This window comes from Neophocaena asiaeorientalis, unplaced genomic scaffold, assembly GCF_003031525.2.
Source record: "Neophocaena asiaeorientalis asiaeorientalis breed wild unplaced genomic scaffold, Neophocaena_asiaeorientalis_V1.1 scaffold217, whole genome shotgun sequence".
Lineage (NCBI taxonomy): Eukaryota > Metazoa > Chordata > Mammalia > Artiodactyla > Phocoenidae > Neophocaena > Neophocaena asiaeorientalis.
In genome coordinates, this window is record NW_020172293.1 from 1,557,142 (window position 1) to 1,570,575 (window position 13,434).

At 38.2% G+C, this 13,434-nt stretch overlaps 1 protein-coding gene across 1 annotated transcript in view; it reads right to left on the minus strand.

The window, feature by feature from the left end:
* The window catches only part of MYO3A (myosin IIIA), a 182,192-nt gene that overhangs the window by 147,257 nt on the left and 21,501 nt on the right, over nt 1–13,434 (minus strand). The window contains exons 5-6 of the mRNA XM_024765514.1: nt 2,798–2,902; nt 2,094–2,193 (exon numbers count right to left, since the gene is read on the minus strand). Coding sequence (XP_024621282.1) covers nt 2,094–2,193; nt 2,798–2,902 — 205 coding nt within the window. The remainder of the gene's footprint in view (nt 1–2,093; nt 2,194–2,797; nt 2,903–13,434) is intronic.

Sequence of the window (13,434 nt, forward strand, 5' to 3'; positions counted from 1 at the left end):
TGGTTCGGCAGCTGGTGGCTTAGTATACTGTATTCCTTATGCCCTTGAGAAGCTTCACTATGTATGAACCTCCATCCTCGGGTTTTAATTTATATGAAAACCTTAAACCATCTTAGGTGAATGGAATCCATGTCCTCTTACTATGGAGAACAGAAATATAAGCATCCTTTTATACGCAAATAATAGCATTTTAGTATCAGACACCAGGGACACATTTAATAGGCAACTGACCCTCTTCTCTAATTGCTGCTGACAGTAAAGTCTTTAAGTTAATTAATATAAAACCAAAGCTCTCGTTCTGTCAGCTTTGTACGTTATGACTACTTTCTAAAGATATCATAATAAAGGCCACTTTATTTATTATCTAGGTGTATATTTTTACTCTGGATTACTTTAGAGGATGTCCCAGGAAGTTGCCTTTCTCAGAGCTACTGGTTTATCAAGTTCTTTTTTGTGTGTGACTGAAGAAGATGTTTACTTACATTTGTTTCAACAATTTTCATCTGGGCTCTATATATTGTAGCCACTTTTTAGAGCAAGAGAATTATGAGATCTCAAGTTAAATGTTAAGTTCTCCATTTGGGTCTGTTAGGACTGGAGCCAAAAGTATTGTCTGAAGAGAGTCATGGCTCTGTCCATGGAGCAGTGAAGAGTGTTTTGTTGTTGTTTTTTAGAATTTCAGGCACAAGTTCTCATTAGCATCCTAACCCGGCCAGACTGTTCAAATGCACAGCTCTGAACTCAGCTAGTAACACACACTAGCTGCATCCCAGTTACTAATCAGGAATTCACTGCCAAGCTCACTGCTGCTCCGTAGTTTTCAAATGCTCAGCTGAGGGGAAAAAAATACGTGGTCGTTTGAAAGATACGCTATTCAACTGTTCCTGTCTAGATGCTCTGAAGTTCATTTCTGGGTGAAGCCAGATCACTAAAGAGTTACATACTGGGATTAAAACAATTAATTTCTAAACTGAGTCGATTACTTTCCCTAAGCTTCATTTTCCAAAATGCAAAATGAAGGAAAAGTCACTCATTCGTTCAACTATTACTCACTGAACTACTATTCCCAAAGTATTAGGTCTACAAAATAGAAGATGACATAGTCCCACCTCTTAATGACCCTGTCTATCTGTGAGCCTAAGTATCTTTGTCTACATATGAAGACCAAATAGACCATCATAATCTTATGTGATAAACACAGAAATGGAGAAATATACAGGGTACAGAAGCACAAGGAGAGACACCTTACCCAGCCTGAGTGCAGGAAGGGGAGAACGACAAGGATACTGAGATGTCCTAGAATAATGCTACCCACTCTCACAGGTGTCATGTGTTAGTGGGGATCCAGTGAGACGGGGGAGATATCACTGTCACAACTGGAAAAGGAGGAGCCGAGGTATCAGCTACAGTGCCTCTGGCTCTGACACAGACACTCCGAATTGGCTCAGTCAATATGGAAATGTATTATCTCACATGACAGAAGGTCCAGAGATAGGGGAGGTTTCAAAGTCAGTTGATTTAGTGGCTGGACTATGTCACCAAGGACCCTCCTTCTTCCCGTCTTGCAGGGCTGCCTTTCCACTTGGGATGGAACACCTCAGGATAGAACAAGGTGGCTGCAGGCAACACAATAAGACATGGAAGGTCCCAAGTAAGAAAGAGACCATCTTTACTTGTGCTGCCCTCTTAGGAGGGAAAACATTTTCCCAGAGACATCTGAAGGTTTCCCCTCATGTCTCAAAATCCTGGGTTTGGGCCCCTGCCCATCGGGAACGCAATCGATAGTAAGGGCCGTGGGCTTACCATTTAGGCTTAGTGTGATTATGGGGAGCCCATCTATTTCAGAGAATCAACCACGCATACCGCTGCAGGAGTGCTACAGGCACACCATGGCTGACTTGAAAGAAGTCACTCTTTCTTCTGGGAACCTCTCATTTACCAAATTTTTTAAAATCTCTGCAACTTTCCTACCTCGATGAGATACTGGTTTTTTCTCTTTCAATGCCTACAAAGCAAGGCTGACGGCAAATGATCAAATCACATCACACGAGTCATTCTGCGGCCCAAATCCATGCATTTCAAACAAAACTTACCAAAATCTACGAGTTTAACTCCGCCTTCGATGGTTAATAGGATGTTATTTCCTTTTATATCACGGTGGATAGTTTTGTTGTTATGTAAATGCTGAAGTCCCTAGAAGTGGGAAATAAATACATAGTGACTTTTAAAGAAAGCATCAAAAACGCATTTTTCAGATGGATGCATTTATACAAAATCAATAGGAAACACACCACACGTTAAAATTAACAAAGGTTCTTAAATGGTTCACATTGAGTTAGTCAAATCAAAGTATATCATTTCCACTTTGGACTATATAAAAATTCAAAAAAACCAGCGCATACTCCTTAGCCCTTAGCAAATAGTTTATTTAAAATGTGCTGATCTCAACATAAGAAAACATTCTATACACTCATTTGAAATAATGGCTCTTAAAGGAATAAATAAATAAACAATGGCAAATAAAAACCTAACTATTAGTAAAAATACACATTATCTACCTTTGCCATAATCTCAGAAATATACCTAGGAGATCAAAACTCAGGTTTCTGTTGACACAAGGAGGGTAGGTCTCTAATGGAGAAAAGGAATTAGTTATGCTAAACATTTCACATTTTGCATCTTACTCTTGCATCGATAAATACTAATGCAGTGATGTTTTGCTAAAAATAGGATCCTCACTTTTTATTTAACTGGAACTGCCTCCTAATTAATGCACGAACAATTTAAACCGCCTTACCAACAGCGCTTCACGTAAAATATAGGCAATTATGGGCTCACTCATTCTTTTGCCCTTCTTCAGAAATCCTTTCACAAGATCTGTCACTGATCCTCCGTTGCACAGCTATAAAAGAATATTTCAAGATAGATAATAAAATGATATGCCATTTTAAGTACTTGCTATAAAAGGTTTTCTCAAAACGTTTTACAAAACTGTCCTAATTTTTTGTTTCAAACAATTATTCCCATCATCTTTATGGTTTCATAAATCAAATGCAGATATAAACTTGTACTAGTGTACAATTAATTACTGGAACACAGTTTCCATTTGAATTAATTTTTAGAAGAGAATCTGGAGAAGCACTGGGCTTGGCTTTTAAAGTTAAGGAAAAGAATTATGATTCTATAAATCAGTCTCAAATTTTAAGATCTAGGGCTTTAAGGCATTCTTGATTCCTGATAGTTTAATTAATAGTGCAATGTGACCTCAATCCATGGCTAGATACTGTTTCATATGCGCATTAACTTAAAAACATACCTCCCTTCTGGTAAAACTTCAGAGTGTGCTGAAGTAAGGGTTACAAATACTATTTTCGAAAACTGTTTTAAGTGTCATGTTCCCTAGCTTCCTCCCTCCACACCTCCCAAGAGTAGAGGAAAACAAGAGGGAGGGGCATGGTAGGGGAATTTTTCACATCCAGGTTTCTCTGAAGTTAGGTAACATGAAGTCCCACAGTAAACTTTCAAACGGGCTGTGCATTCTCAGAAGAGACAAACACTGACATTAGCAGTGGAACGTGAGAGGGGAGATAACTAGGTAAATGGTCCCAACAAAGCTTTGACCCCGTGATCCCCTAACGTCTGATCCATTAGCGTTTGCTGTCAGCTCTGTCTCTCCCCCCAGGGCTCTGGTCCATGGTGTCCTTGCCCTTACCCTGAACTATGGGGCCTCCTCTGACACCTCAGTGCCTGCAAACTAAGAGCCTGGCATTTCCCTGACTCTACTGACCTAAATGGAGGCAGAAAACAAAGGTGAGAGGAAGTATATTCCTAACACCCTCATCTAAAATACTGAACACATTTTCTCTCAAACTTTTTTCTAACACAGTGATTAGATTTTATTGGATGCCTTAACACTTCTGATACATTATAGATGAGATAATAACAGCTGTGTTGGGCACATTTTTTAAGCTAGCACATTTCTAATCCATTTACATGCATTATCTGTGTATCTCACCACTCTGTGAAATAGGAATTATTAGCATCTCCATACTAAGGATTGGGAAAGTGAGGCACAAAATGCTAAGGTAACTTGGAAAAGATCACACAGTAGTGACAAAGCTAAGACCTCAACTTGGACAGCCTGACTTTAGAGTCCAGTCTTACATTTAATCATGACATGTCATGATCCCCCAAAAGGAGGTCTGGGCTGGCTGGTCGATCTAGCCATCATGTGTAATATTGTTTTTGTTAAGTGTGTTTAAAATCTAAACACGAAGTCACAAATGAACACTTAGATGCAACTCCTTTCATAGCTGGTGTCTTTCTACATTCAAAGAAAACGTTCATCTTCTACAGGAATCTGTGCAGCCCTGGCACTCCCAAACCAGCGTTTTCTTCTGCAGAAAAGGGAACACGTTTTAACTGGATAAGAAGCAGAGTGTGCCGTCCTGACAGCAGAATACAGGGTCACATCGCCTCCTCTGTGGCCCAGCAAGATTAGTTCACAAAACTATTCAAAATTGACCGAAAAGAGGGTTTCCCTGGTGGCACAGTGGTTAAGAATCTGCCTGCCAATGCAGGGGACACGGGTTCGAGCCCTGGTCTGGGAAGATACCACATGCCGCAGGGCAACTAAGCCCGTGAGCCACAACTACTGAGCCTGCGCGTCTGGAGCCTGTGCTCCACAACGGGAGAGGCTGCGACAGTGAGAGGCCCACGCACCGCGATGCAGAGTGGCCCCTGCTTGCCGCAACTGGAGAAAGCCCTCGCACAGAAACGAAGATCCAACACAGCCAAAATAATTAATTAATTAATTAATTTTAAAAAATTGACTGAAAAGAAATTGAGTCCTTTAAATTGCAGAGCACTTATTTAAAAGAACCAAGTTTTAGGACCAGTTTTTAAATTTCCAAAATTTATTGCAGGGTGACTGAATGGCTTTTCCTATGTCTCCAAAGTGTGGCCTCTTTGCTGCATCTTCTGTGATTGACTATTATGTTAATTCAAGAGTAAACAGCTAGGATCTTACAGGGAGAATAAAGGAGCCATAAAGAAATGTGCAGGACGAGGCTTCCCTGGTGGTGCAGTGGTTGAGAGTCCACCTGTCAATGCCAGAGGACATGGGTTCGAGCCGTGGTCCGGGAAGATCCCACATGCTGCAGAGCAACTGGGCCTGTGCGCCACAACTACTGAGCCTGCACTCTAGAGCCCGCGAGCCACAACTACTGAGCCCTCGTGCCTAGAGCCTGTGCTCTGCAACAAGAGAAGGCACTGCAATGAGAAGCCCGCGCACTGCAACAAAGAGTAGCCCCTGCTCACCGCGACTAGAGAAAGCCCATGTACAGCAACGAAGACCCAACACAGCCAAAAATAAATAAATAAATAAAATAAAAAATAAATAAATTTATTTTTAAAAAAAGAAATGTGCAGGAAATAAAATAAAAATTGAAAAAAGAACTAATGCGATCATAGAGTTTGCACTAAGAAGTTCAAACACCACTTTCTGGTATCAATATTTCTTTGACATAGTTATTTTCCCTAACTAGTAAAGTTGAGAATACAGGATTCTTTGTGATATACACTTTAGGTTTTTTTTAAAGTAAGGTATGTTGAGTTTACATACAATAAAATTTTTTAAAGTAAGGTATGAGAATTTACATACAATAAAATTCACCCAATTTAGCATACAACTCTGAGTATTGACAAACATATTAGTCATGTAATCACAACCACAGTCAAGATATAGAAAAACTCCAACACACAAAAATCTACCCTCCTGGGCTTCCCTGGTGGCGCAGTGGTTGAGAGTCTGCCTGCCGATGCAGGGGACACGGGTTCGTGTCCCGGTCTGGGAAGATCCCATATGCCGCGGAGCGGTTGGGCCCATGAGCCATGGCCACTGAGCCTGTGCGTCTGGAGCCTGTGCTCCTGAACGGGAGAGGCCACAGCAGTGAGAGGCCCGCGTACCGCAAAAAAAAAAAATCTACCCTCCTGTCTCTTTGTAGTCAAACCTCTTCCCCAGCCCCTGGCAAGCACTAATCTCTTTTCTGCCCCTATGATTTTATCTTCGCAGAAATGTCATGCGGATTGAGTCATAAGGTGTGTAGCCCATTAAGTCTAGCTCCTTTGATTTGGCACAATGAATCTGAGATTCATCTTTGTTGCTGTACATTCCTTCTTTAAGACTATTTTAATGTTAGTCATTCCTTCTTTAATGCTGAGTATTCCACTGAATAGATAAACTACTGTTTGTTTATCCATTCATTAATTGAAAGACTTTTGAGTTGTTTGCAGTTTTTGGCAATTATGAGCAAAACCACTGTAAACATTTGCATAATAGGCTTTTCCATGAATATGGTTTTCATTGCTGTTGGGAATTGTTGGGTCCTATCAGTCACATGTATGACCTTCTAGGTATTTGCTAAACTATTTCCCCGAAGTGGCTGTACCATTCTGCATTCCCACTAGCAGTGAACAAGAGCTCCAGTTGCTCCACATCCTCGTCAGCAGTTGACATTGTGACTTTTTAAAAAGCCATTCTAAATGGATCTCATGTGATTTTGATTTGAGTTTGTCTAATGACTAATTTCATTGACCATCTTTTCATGTATGTATTTGCTATCCATTTACTTTCTTTGGTAAAGTGTTCAAATTTTTGGTTCATTTTTTTTATTATTGAGTTTTGAGAGTTCTTTATATATGTTGGATACAAGTCCTTTCTCCCAGTTTGTGGCTTGACCTTTTATTTTAAGTGTCTTTTGAAAAGCAGAAGTTCTAAATTTATCATGTTAAAAATTTTACGGAAAGTGTTTTTTATGTCATATCAAGAAAATGTTTGCCTAACCCAAGGTCAAAAAATTTTTCTTCTATAATTCCTTCAGGAAGTTTTATAGTTTTAGGTTCCACATATAGGTAGGTCTATAATCCATTTTGAGTTAATTTTTGTACATGTGTTAGGTATGGATTATATATGGATGCCCAATTATTACAGAACACTTTTCTATTATTCAAAGGTACCCAGAAAACAGAAAATATGACTCTGAATTGGGTTTAAAACCTAGTTACCAACACAAGGAATAGGGTAATCTTAAATGTATACTGTTAAGTGAAAGAAGGCAATTTGAAAATACTACATACTGTATGATTCCAACTATATGACATTCTGGAAAAGGCAAGACTATGGATACTGTAAAAAGATCAATGATTAACAGGGTTCAGGGAAGAGAAAGGGAAGAATGACCAGATGGAGCACAGAGGAATTTTTAGGGCAGTGAAACAAGTCTATATGATATTGTAATGGTGGATACAGGTCATTATTTATTTGTCAAAATCCATAAAAAGTATACCACCAAGAGTGAACCCTAATGTGAACTGTGGACCTTGGATGGTACTGATGTGTCAGTGTAGGTTCATCGATTGTAACAAATGCACCACTCTGGTAAGAAATGTAGATAATGGGGGAGTCTATGCATGTGTGAGGGCAGAGGACATATGAGAAATCTCTGTACCTCCCTCTCAATTTTTCTGTGACTCTAAAACTATGCTAAAAAATAAAGTCTTTAAAATATCTGTAAAATGTACAACACAGAGAATTAACCCTAATGTAAACTATGGACTTTAGTTAACAATAATGTATCATTATTGTCTCATCAACTGTAACAAATGTACCATACCAATGCAAGATGTTAATAACAGGGAAAACTTGGTGAGGGGGATTTATGGAAACTCTCTGAACTTTCCACTCATCTTTTCCATAAACCTAAACCTGTTCAAAAAAATAAAATCTATTAATTTTTTTAAATCTAGCTGCTAACATCAAGAATATTTGAAAAGGTCCTAAACTAACAATGAAGGAGCAAAGAAAATGACTCCAAGTTACGTCAGACCCCTTACAGGGTCTTCTTAGAAACTAATTATTCTACTATTTGGCTGCTGCCTAAGCAGGAATAGTGGTTTAATTTTCAGAATGGAAAGGGGTCTTTTGAATGAAACTTGAAGAAGAGGTAGATTAAAACGAAAAAGAAATTATTAAACAGACCATAGGGACCAAATGTCAATAAACCACAAGTTAACTTGTGGCTGACCTCTTCCTAAAGATGCCCAAGATGAGATATCACCATGAATATTCTAAATCCTCGTTTAGAATTAGCAACATTTCAAATATGCTCTAGGGTGAAATTTACTTTTGTTCAATTAGCATAAAATGCCTTTCATATATGAATAAAGTGAAAAACAATTAACTTGAGTACGTTTGTTTTTAAATGAATGTGAAGGATTAAAATATATTAAAGGAAATGCAAATGTTGAATTAAGCAACAGATCATAAAAAATGAAAATGACCGTTATGTTTCCATTTAAAAAGAACTGCACCCAGAGGAATGAATTGCATTGTATTAACCCAATGCAATTCTTAAATCACCAAGATAGGTTAAAAGGGGGATTTGTAATAGGGGACCAGAAAACCCTTAAGGGTAGCTTCGCAGCACAATGCTACAACAGGGCCTTAATGTTCTTTCACTGAACAAAACTGAAGCATACTTTTCTTAAGCCAGAGCTACACTAATGAAAGGACAGAGCAACAGTGAGAATGAATCCTCTCCCTAGGCTGTGGTCAAACATGAAAAAAAAACCAATAACCTAAATCAAAAGGGATGATATTCTCTGAACAGATCGTTACAACTCACTTCCAAAGACAGCTTTTATAAGTTTTCAAAATGTATTCTGTCTTCACTGTGTTAGGAGAGATATGAGATTTTTACTCGAATTTCTGGAAAAGGACTACTGACTTCTGCAGTTGGCATTTCTGACTTTTGCTGTTTTTCATTGTTTTTTGTTTATTCTAAGAATGCTCTAAGATGCTTCGCTTAGTCTGACCATATCCCATGTGAGGCCACAAAAGCAGAAACTCTCATTTTCTAACACTCATTCTAGTTTTTACTTTGCTCATCTTATAAAAGTGTTTGAGTCTTTTTATAGAAACCAATTTTTAGCAACACCTACACGTGAAGTTTTTGGTAACTGTGGGTGTAATGTTATAAGACACGGCTGTATTGCTTGCAGAGTAACTGCACAATTTCACACTGCCGAAGTAATGTGTAAAAGTTCAATTTGCTCCACAACCTCACCAATACTGGGTATTATAAGTCTTTTAAATTTTAGTCATGTTAGTGGGTGTGTACTATAGCTTCATTGTGGTTTTAATTTGAATTTCCCCCCAAAAGAAAGATATTAAACATATTATATATATGCTTTTGCAAGGAGTCCAAACTTTTTTTGCACACTTTATAAGAAATTGGGTAGATGCACCTTGTTAGGTGAAATTTCCATCTATTCCTAGAGCGCTGAGATTGTCTATCACAAATGGGTGTTGAATTTTGACACTTTTTTTTTTGGTTTTTTTTTTGCGGTACGCGGGCCTCTCACTGCTGTGGCCTCTCCCATTGCGGAGCACAGGCTCCGCATGCGCAGGCTCAGCGGCCACGGCTCACAGGCCCAGCCGCTCCGCGGCATGCGGGATCCTCCCGGACCGGGACACGAACCCGTGTCCCCTGCGTCGGCAGGCGGACCCCCAACCACTGCGCCACCAGGGAAGCCCTTGACACATTTTTATTGATTTTTTTCTCTTTGATTCCATTAACACAGTGAATTATGATGCAATAAATTTTAATGTTTAACAAACTCATTTTAATGTTTTAATAAAATTGCATTCCTGGGATCAATCCCATTCAGTCATAACATATTAACATTTTTATATATTACTGGATTCAATTTGTTAATATTTTGAGAAAGATTTTTTCCAAATGCGTTCATGTGAAATGTCAGAATATATTTTCTTTTCTTGTAATATCTTTGTCTTCTTTTGTCAGTATAATGTTGCCCTCATAAATGAGTCAACAAGACTGATTATTTCTTTCTTAAAGATTTCATAGGATTCATTTTTTTCCCCCAGAATGACAGTGTGAAGAACTCTGTGGACTCATTCCCCAGTATAACTGGTGAAAATTATAAAAATAAACAATGAGTTAAAGTCTTTGGAAATTGTAAGGGTGTACAGCAAATGAAGTAACATTTAAGAACACAACTAATATTTGTAGTATTTAATTTTGTCCTCTATAGGCTTATTAACTGTACTTTTTCATTTTATTTTTAGTAGTTGCTTTAGCGTTTACAATATGTATCTTTAACTTAACAGAGTATGCCTTAAAATAATATTATACCGCTTCATAAGTAATGTAAGACCCTTAAGACTGTACATTTCCATTTTTCCTCTCCTGTCCCTTTGCTATTGCTGTTATACATTTTAATTCTGCATGTAATGACCCCACAATACATAATTATAATTATGGTTTCAAACAGTAATTTTTTTTCTTTTAAAGATACTAAAAAATATAACATACAAAGTTTCTTATTTATCTTTATATTCACCATGGATAATATCCTTCATTTCTTTTTGCAGGTCTGAGTTTTTATATGAAGTCATTTTCCTTCAGCCTGAAAACTTTATTCCACATTTTTATGGTGCAGGTCTCTGACGGTGAATTCTTTTCCTTTGATGAGAACATCTGTCTTTATTTTGCCTTCATTAATGAATAACATTTTCACTGTACACAGATTTCTAAGTTGAAAGGCTTTCAATGTTTTAAATATACCATTCCACTGCACTGGAGGACAGATCAGTGGCCACGCTTCTCTCTGACCCCTACATGTCCTCTTGGTGCTTTTGTAATGTTCTCTTCATTATTAGTGTTCAGCATCTTGTTTGTGACATATCTTAGTGTGGTTTTCTTTGTTTATCCTACAAGAGGGATTTTGAGCTTCTTAGATCTGTGACTTTTTAGTGTTTACCAAATTCAGAAAAATTGCAGCCATCATTTATTTAAATACTGTATCTCTGCCCCCCCACCCCGCCCCTGTACTGCTCTTGGACTGAAATTACACACAGTTTAGAATACTAGATAATGTCCCATAAGTCGCAGGGGTCTTTCTCCCTTTTTTGTCTGTCTGTGCTCAGTTTAGACAGCTTCTATTTTCCGGTCTTCAAATTCACTGATCTTTTCTTCCACATGTCTAAGCTGCTGTTAAACTCAATACTATATATTTTTCATTACAGATATTGGATTTTTCTATTCTAGAAGCTCCATTCAACTCTTTTCTATAGTCTTCATTTCTTTCAACATTATGTTCATGTTTTCCTTTTGAAATCCTTGAACGCTGTGATAATAGCTGTCTTAAAGTCTTTATCTGCTAATTCCATTATCCTGGTTATTCCTGGGTCTGATTCTTTTGACTGATTTTTATTCTGATAATGGGTCACCTTTTCCTGCTTCTTTACATATCTAATATTTTTTATTAAATGATGGACATGACTAATTTTACATTTGAATGCTCAGATCTTGTTGTCTTCCCTTAACGAATGTTGAATTTTGTTCTGTCAGGCAGTTAATCTACTTGTGGACCAACCTGAACATTTCAAGCCCTGTTTTTGAACTTCTTATGGGAGGCCAAGGGAAGTTCTTATTCTAGGGTGAGTCTAGCCCTTCCTTTAACGCATAACCTTTCTGGAGGGTCTCTACTAAGTGCCTCAGGGGTTCAACAAAGATTCCCCAATTTGGCTGATCAGAACTCAAGCATCTCTCAACCCTGCACAAACTCCAGCAGTTGTTCAGATTACTGCTTTTCAGTAATTCTTACCCTAATAATTGTTCTTTGCCCAACGGCCCGAAATCTTGCCCTATACATTTCCAGCTTGGTTTTCAGTAAAAGACTCAAGGGAACCCCTATGCAGATTTCTGGAGCGTTTTTCCTGCTTAACTCTCCCTTCTTTGAAAATTCCAGCCACTTCTGCCTTCCCAATCTTTTCAGTTCAGCAAGATAGCTGTGATCTCCTTGGGAATGTCCTCCTTATGCCCGTGGTCTGGAAACTGCCTCCAAGATTAAAAGATGGGATAATTGTAGTGTTCCTCTTGTTTATTTCCTTTTCTCAATGTCACAGTCTTAAGCTGTCTCTTTCCCAGTGTTTGAAAATTGTTGTGTTTTTAAAAATATATTTTATGCAGCTTTCTAGTTATTTATGGTACAGCCACGCAATGAGGCAAGTTACTGTCATGGCCAGAGCAGAAGTCCCAGATTACTTCTATGCACGCTGAAATTTGAGAAGCTCTGGCAGTGTTTTCCAAACTTTCCTTTGATAAGAATCACCTTAGTACTTGTTTAAAAAACTAGTTTCCTAAAACTCATTCTTGGAGTTTCTGCTTCAGTGGGTTTGAGATGGGGATGATTCTTATCAGAGTATCTGGAATATATATTAAAGAACAAAGGTACCACAAGTGTCCTGCTTTTTTTTTTTTCAGGTGGAGGCTTAAAATGTTACCTACTCAGCTAGGCCTTCTTTCACCTCTCTTTTCGTAAAGGGTCTTCTTTTTCATTCTTTTTTAGCACCCCATTTATATTCTTCATAGTATCAATAACAATGCGTAATTATTTAATCGGTCTATTTAGTTTTAAATCGTCTTTCTGCCCCATTAGACTCTAAGCCCCAGGATGACAGTTTGTCTTGTTCTCCACTGAATGCCCAGAACCTACCAAAATGCCTGGCCCAAAGTAATAGATAATATTTATGGAATTAATAAATGACTGGATGAATAAACTTTAGTCCTAGACACTTATGCATGCACGCACACGCACGCACACACACACACACACACACACACAATGACAGAGGCCATCTTTTCACAGCCACTATGGCTGAGAACATACTAGACAAATAGACTCTGAGACAGAAGACTGTATTCCTCAAGTACTTAAGGTGCTGCTGTCCAGCCAACCAAGAAAGGGTAAATTACAATCTTGCCCTTCGAGCTCATCAGTAGAAAATGCTTAATACCAGACTGATTTAACTCAATTTTGACTCTGTTTTTGAGTCTCCCAATTTAGTGATCATCAGATGCAGAAACCTAGCGACCTCCCCCGAGCCCCGCCTACATCCAGCCCCTGATCCACCACAGGAGATGCTAGGAATTAACGGAAACACTAAGCAAAAGAGGTATGTACATTTTACAAAGCAGGTCAGTCAAGAGATATGATAGCAATAAGCAAAAATTAATATAAGTCTAGTATTTCAAAATGAAGCATAAGTAAAAGAAAAAAAATCAGTTCTCCCTTTATGCTGACATCATTAGGAAAACCTAGAATACTAAGTAACAATAAAAATTCCCATAGACATTTTGCAAAAAAAATCAGTTCCCACAAAAGAAAACTTTCTACCCCTTCTCGTGTAACTGGAATTTCAGAGAGCTAGCAACTAGTGCTCTTCTCTATGTCCTGAAAATGAATATACAGAGAATTTAGAAGGAAATAGTTCCTAAACAGAGGCCTGTATATCATTAATGCTCAAAACTTTATAGTGTAACAAAATGAAAGAAAAAGAACAGGAAG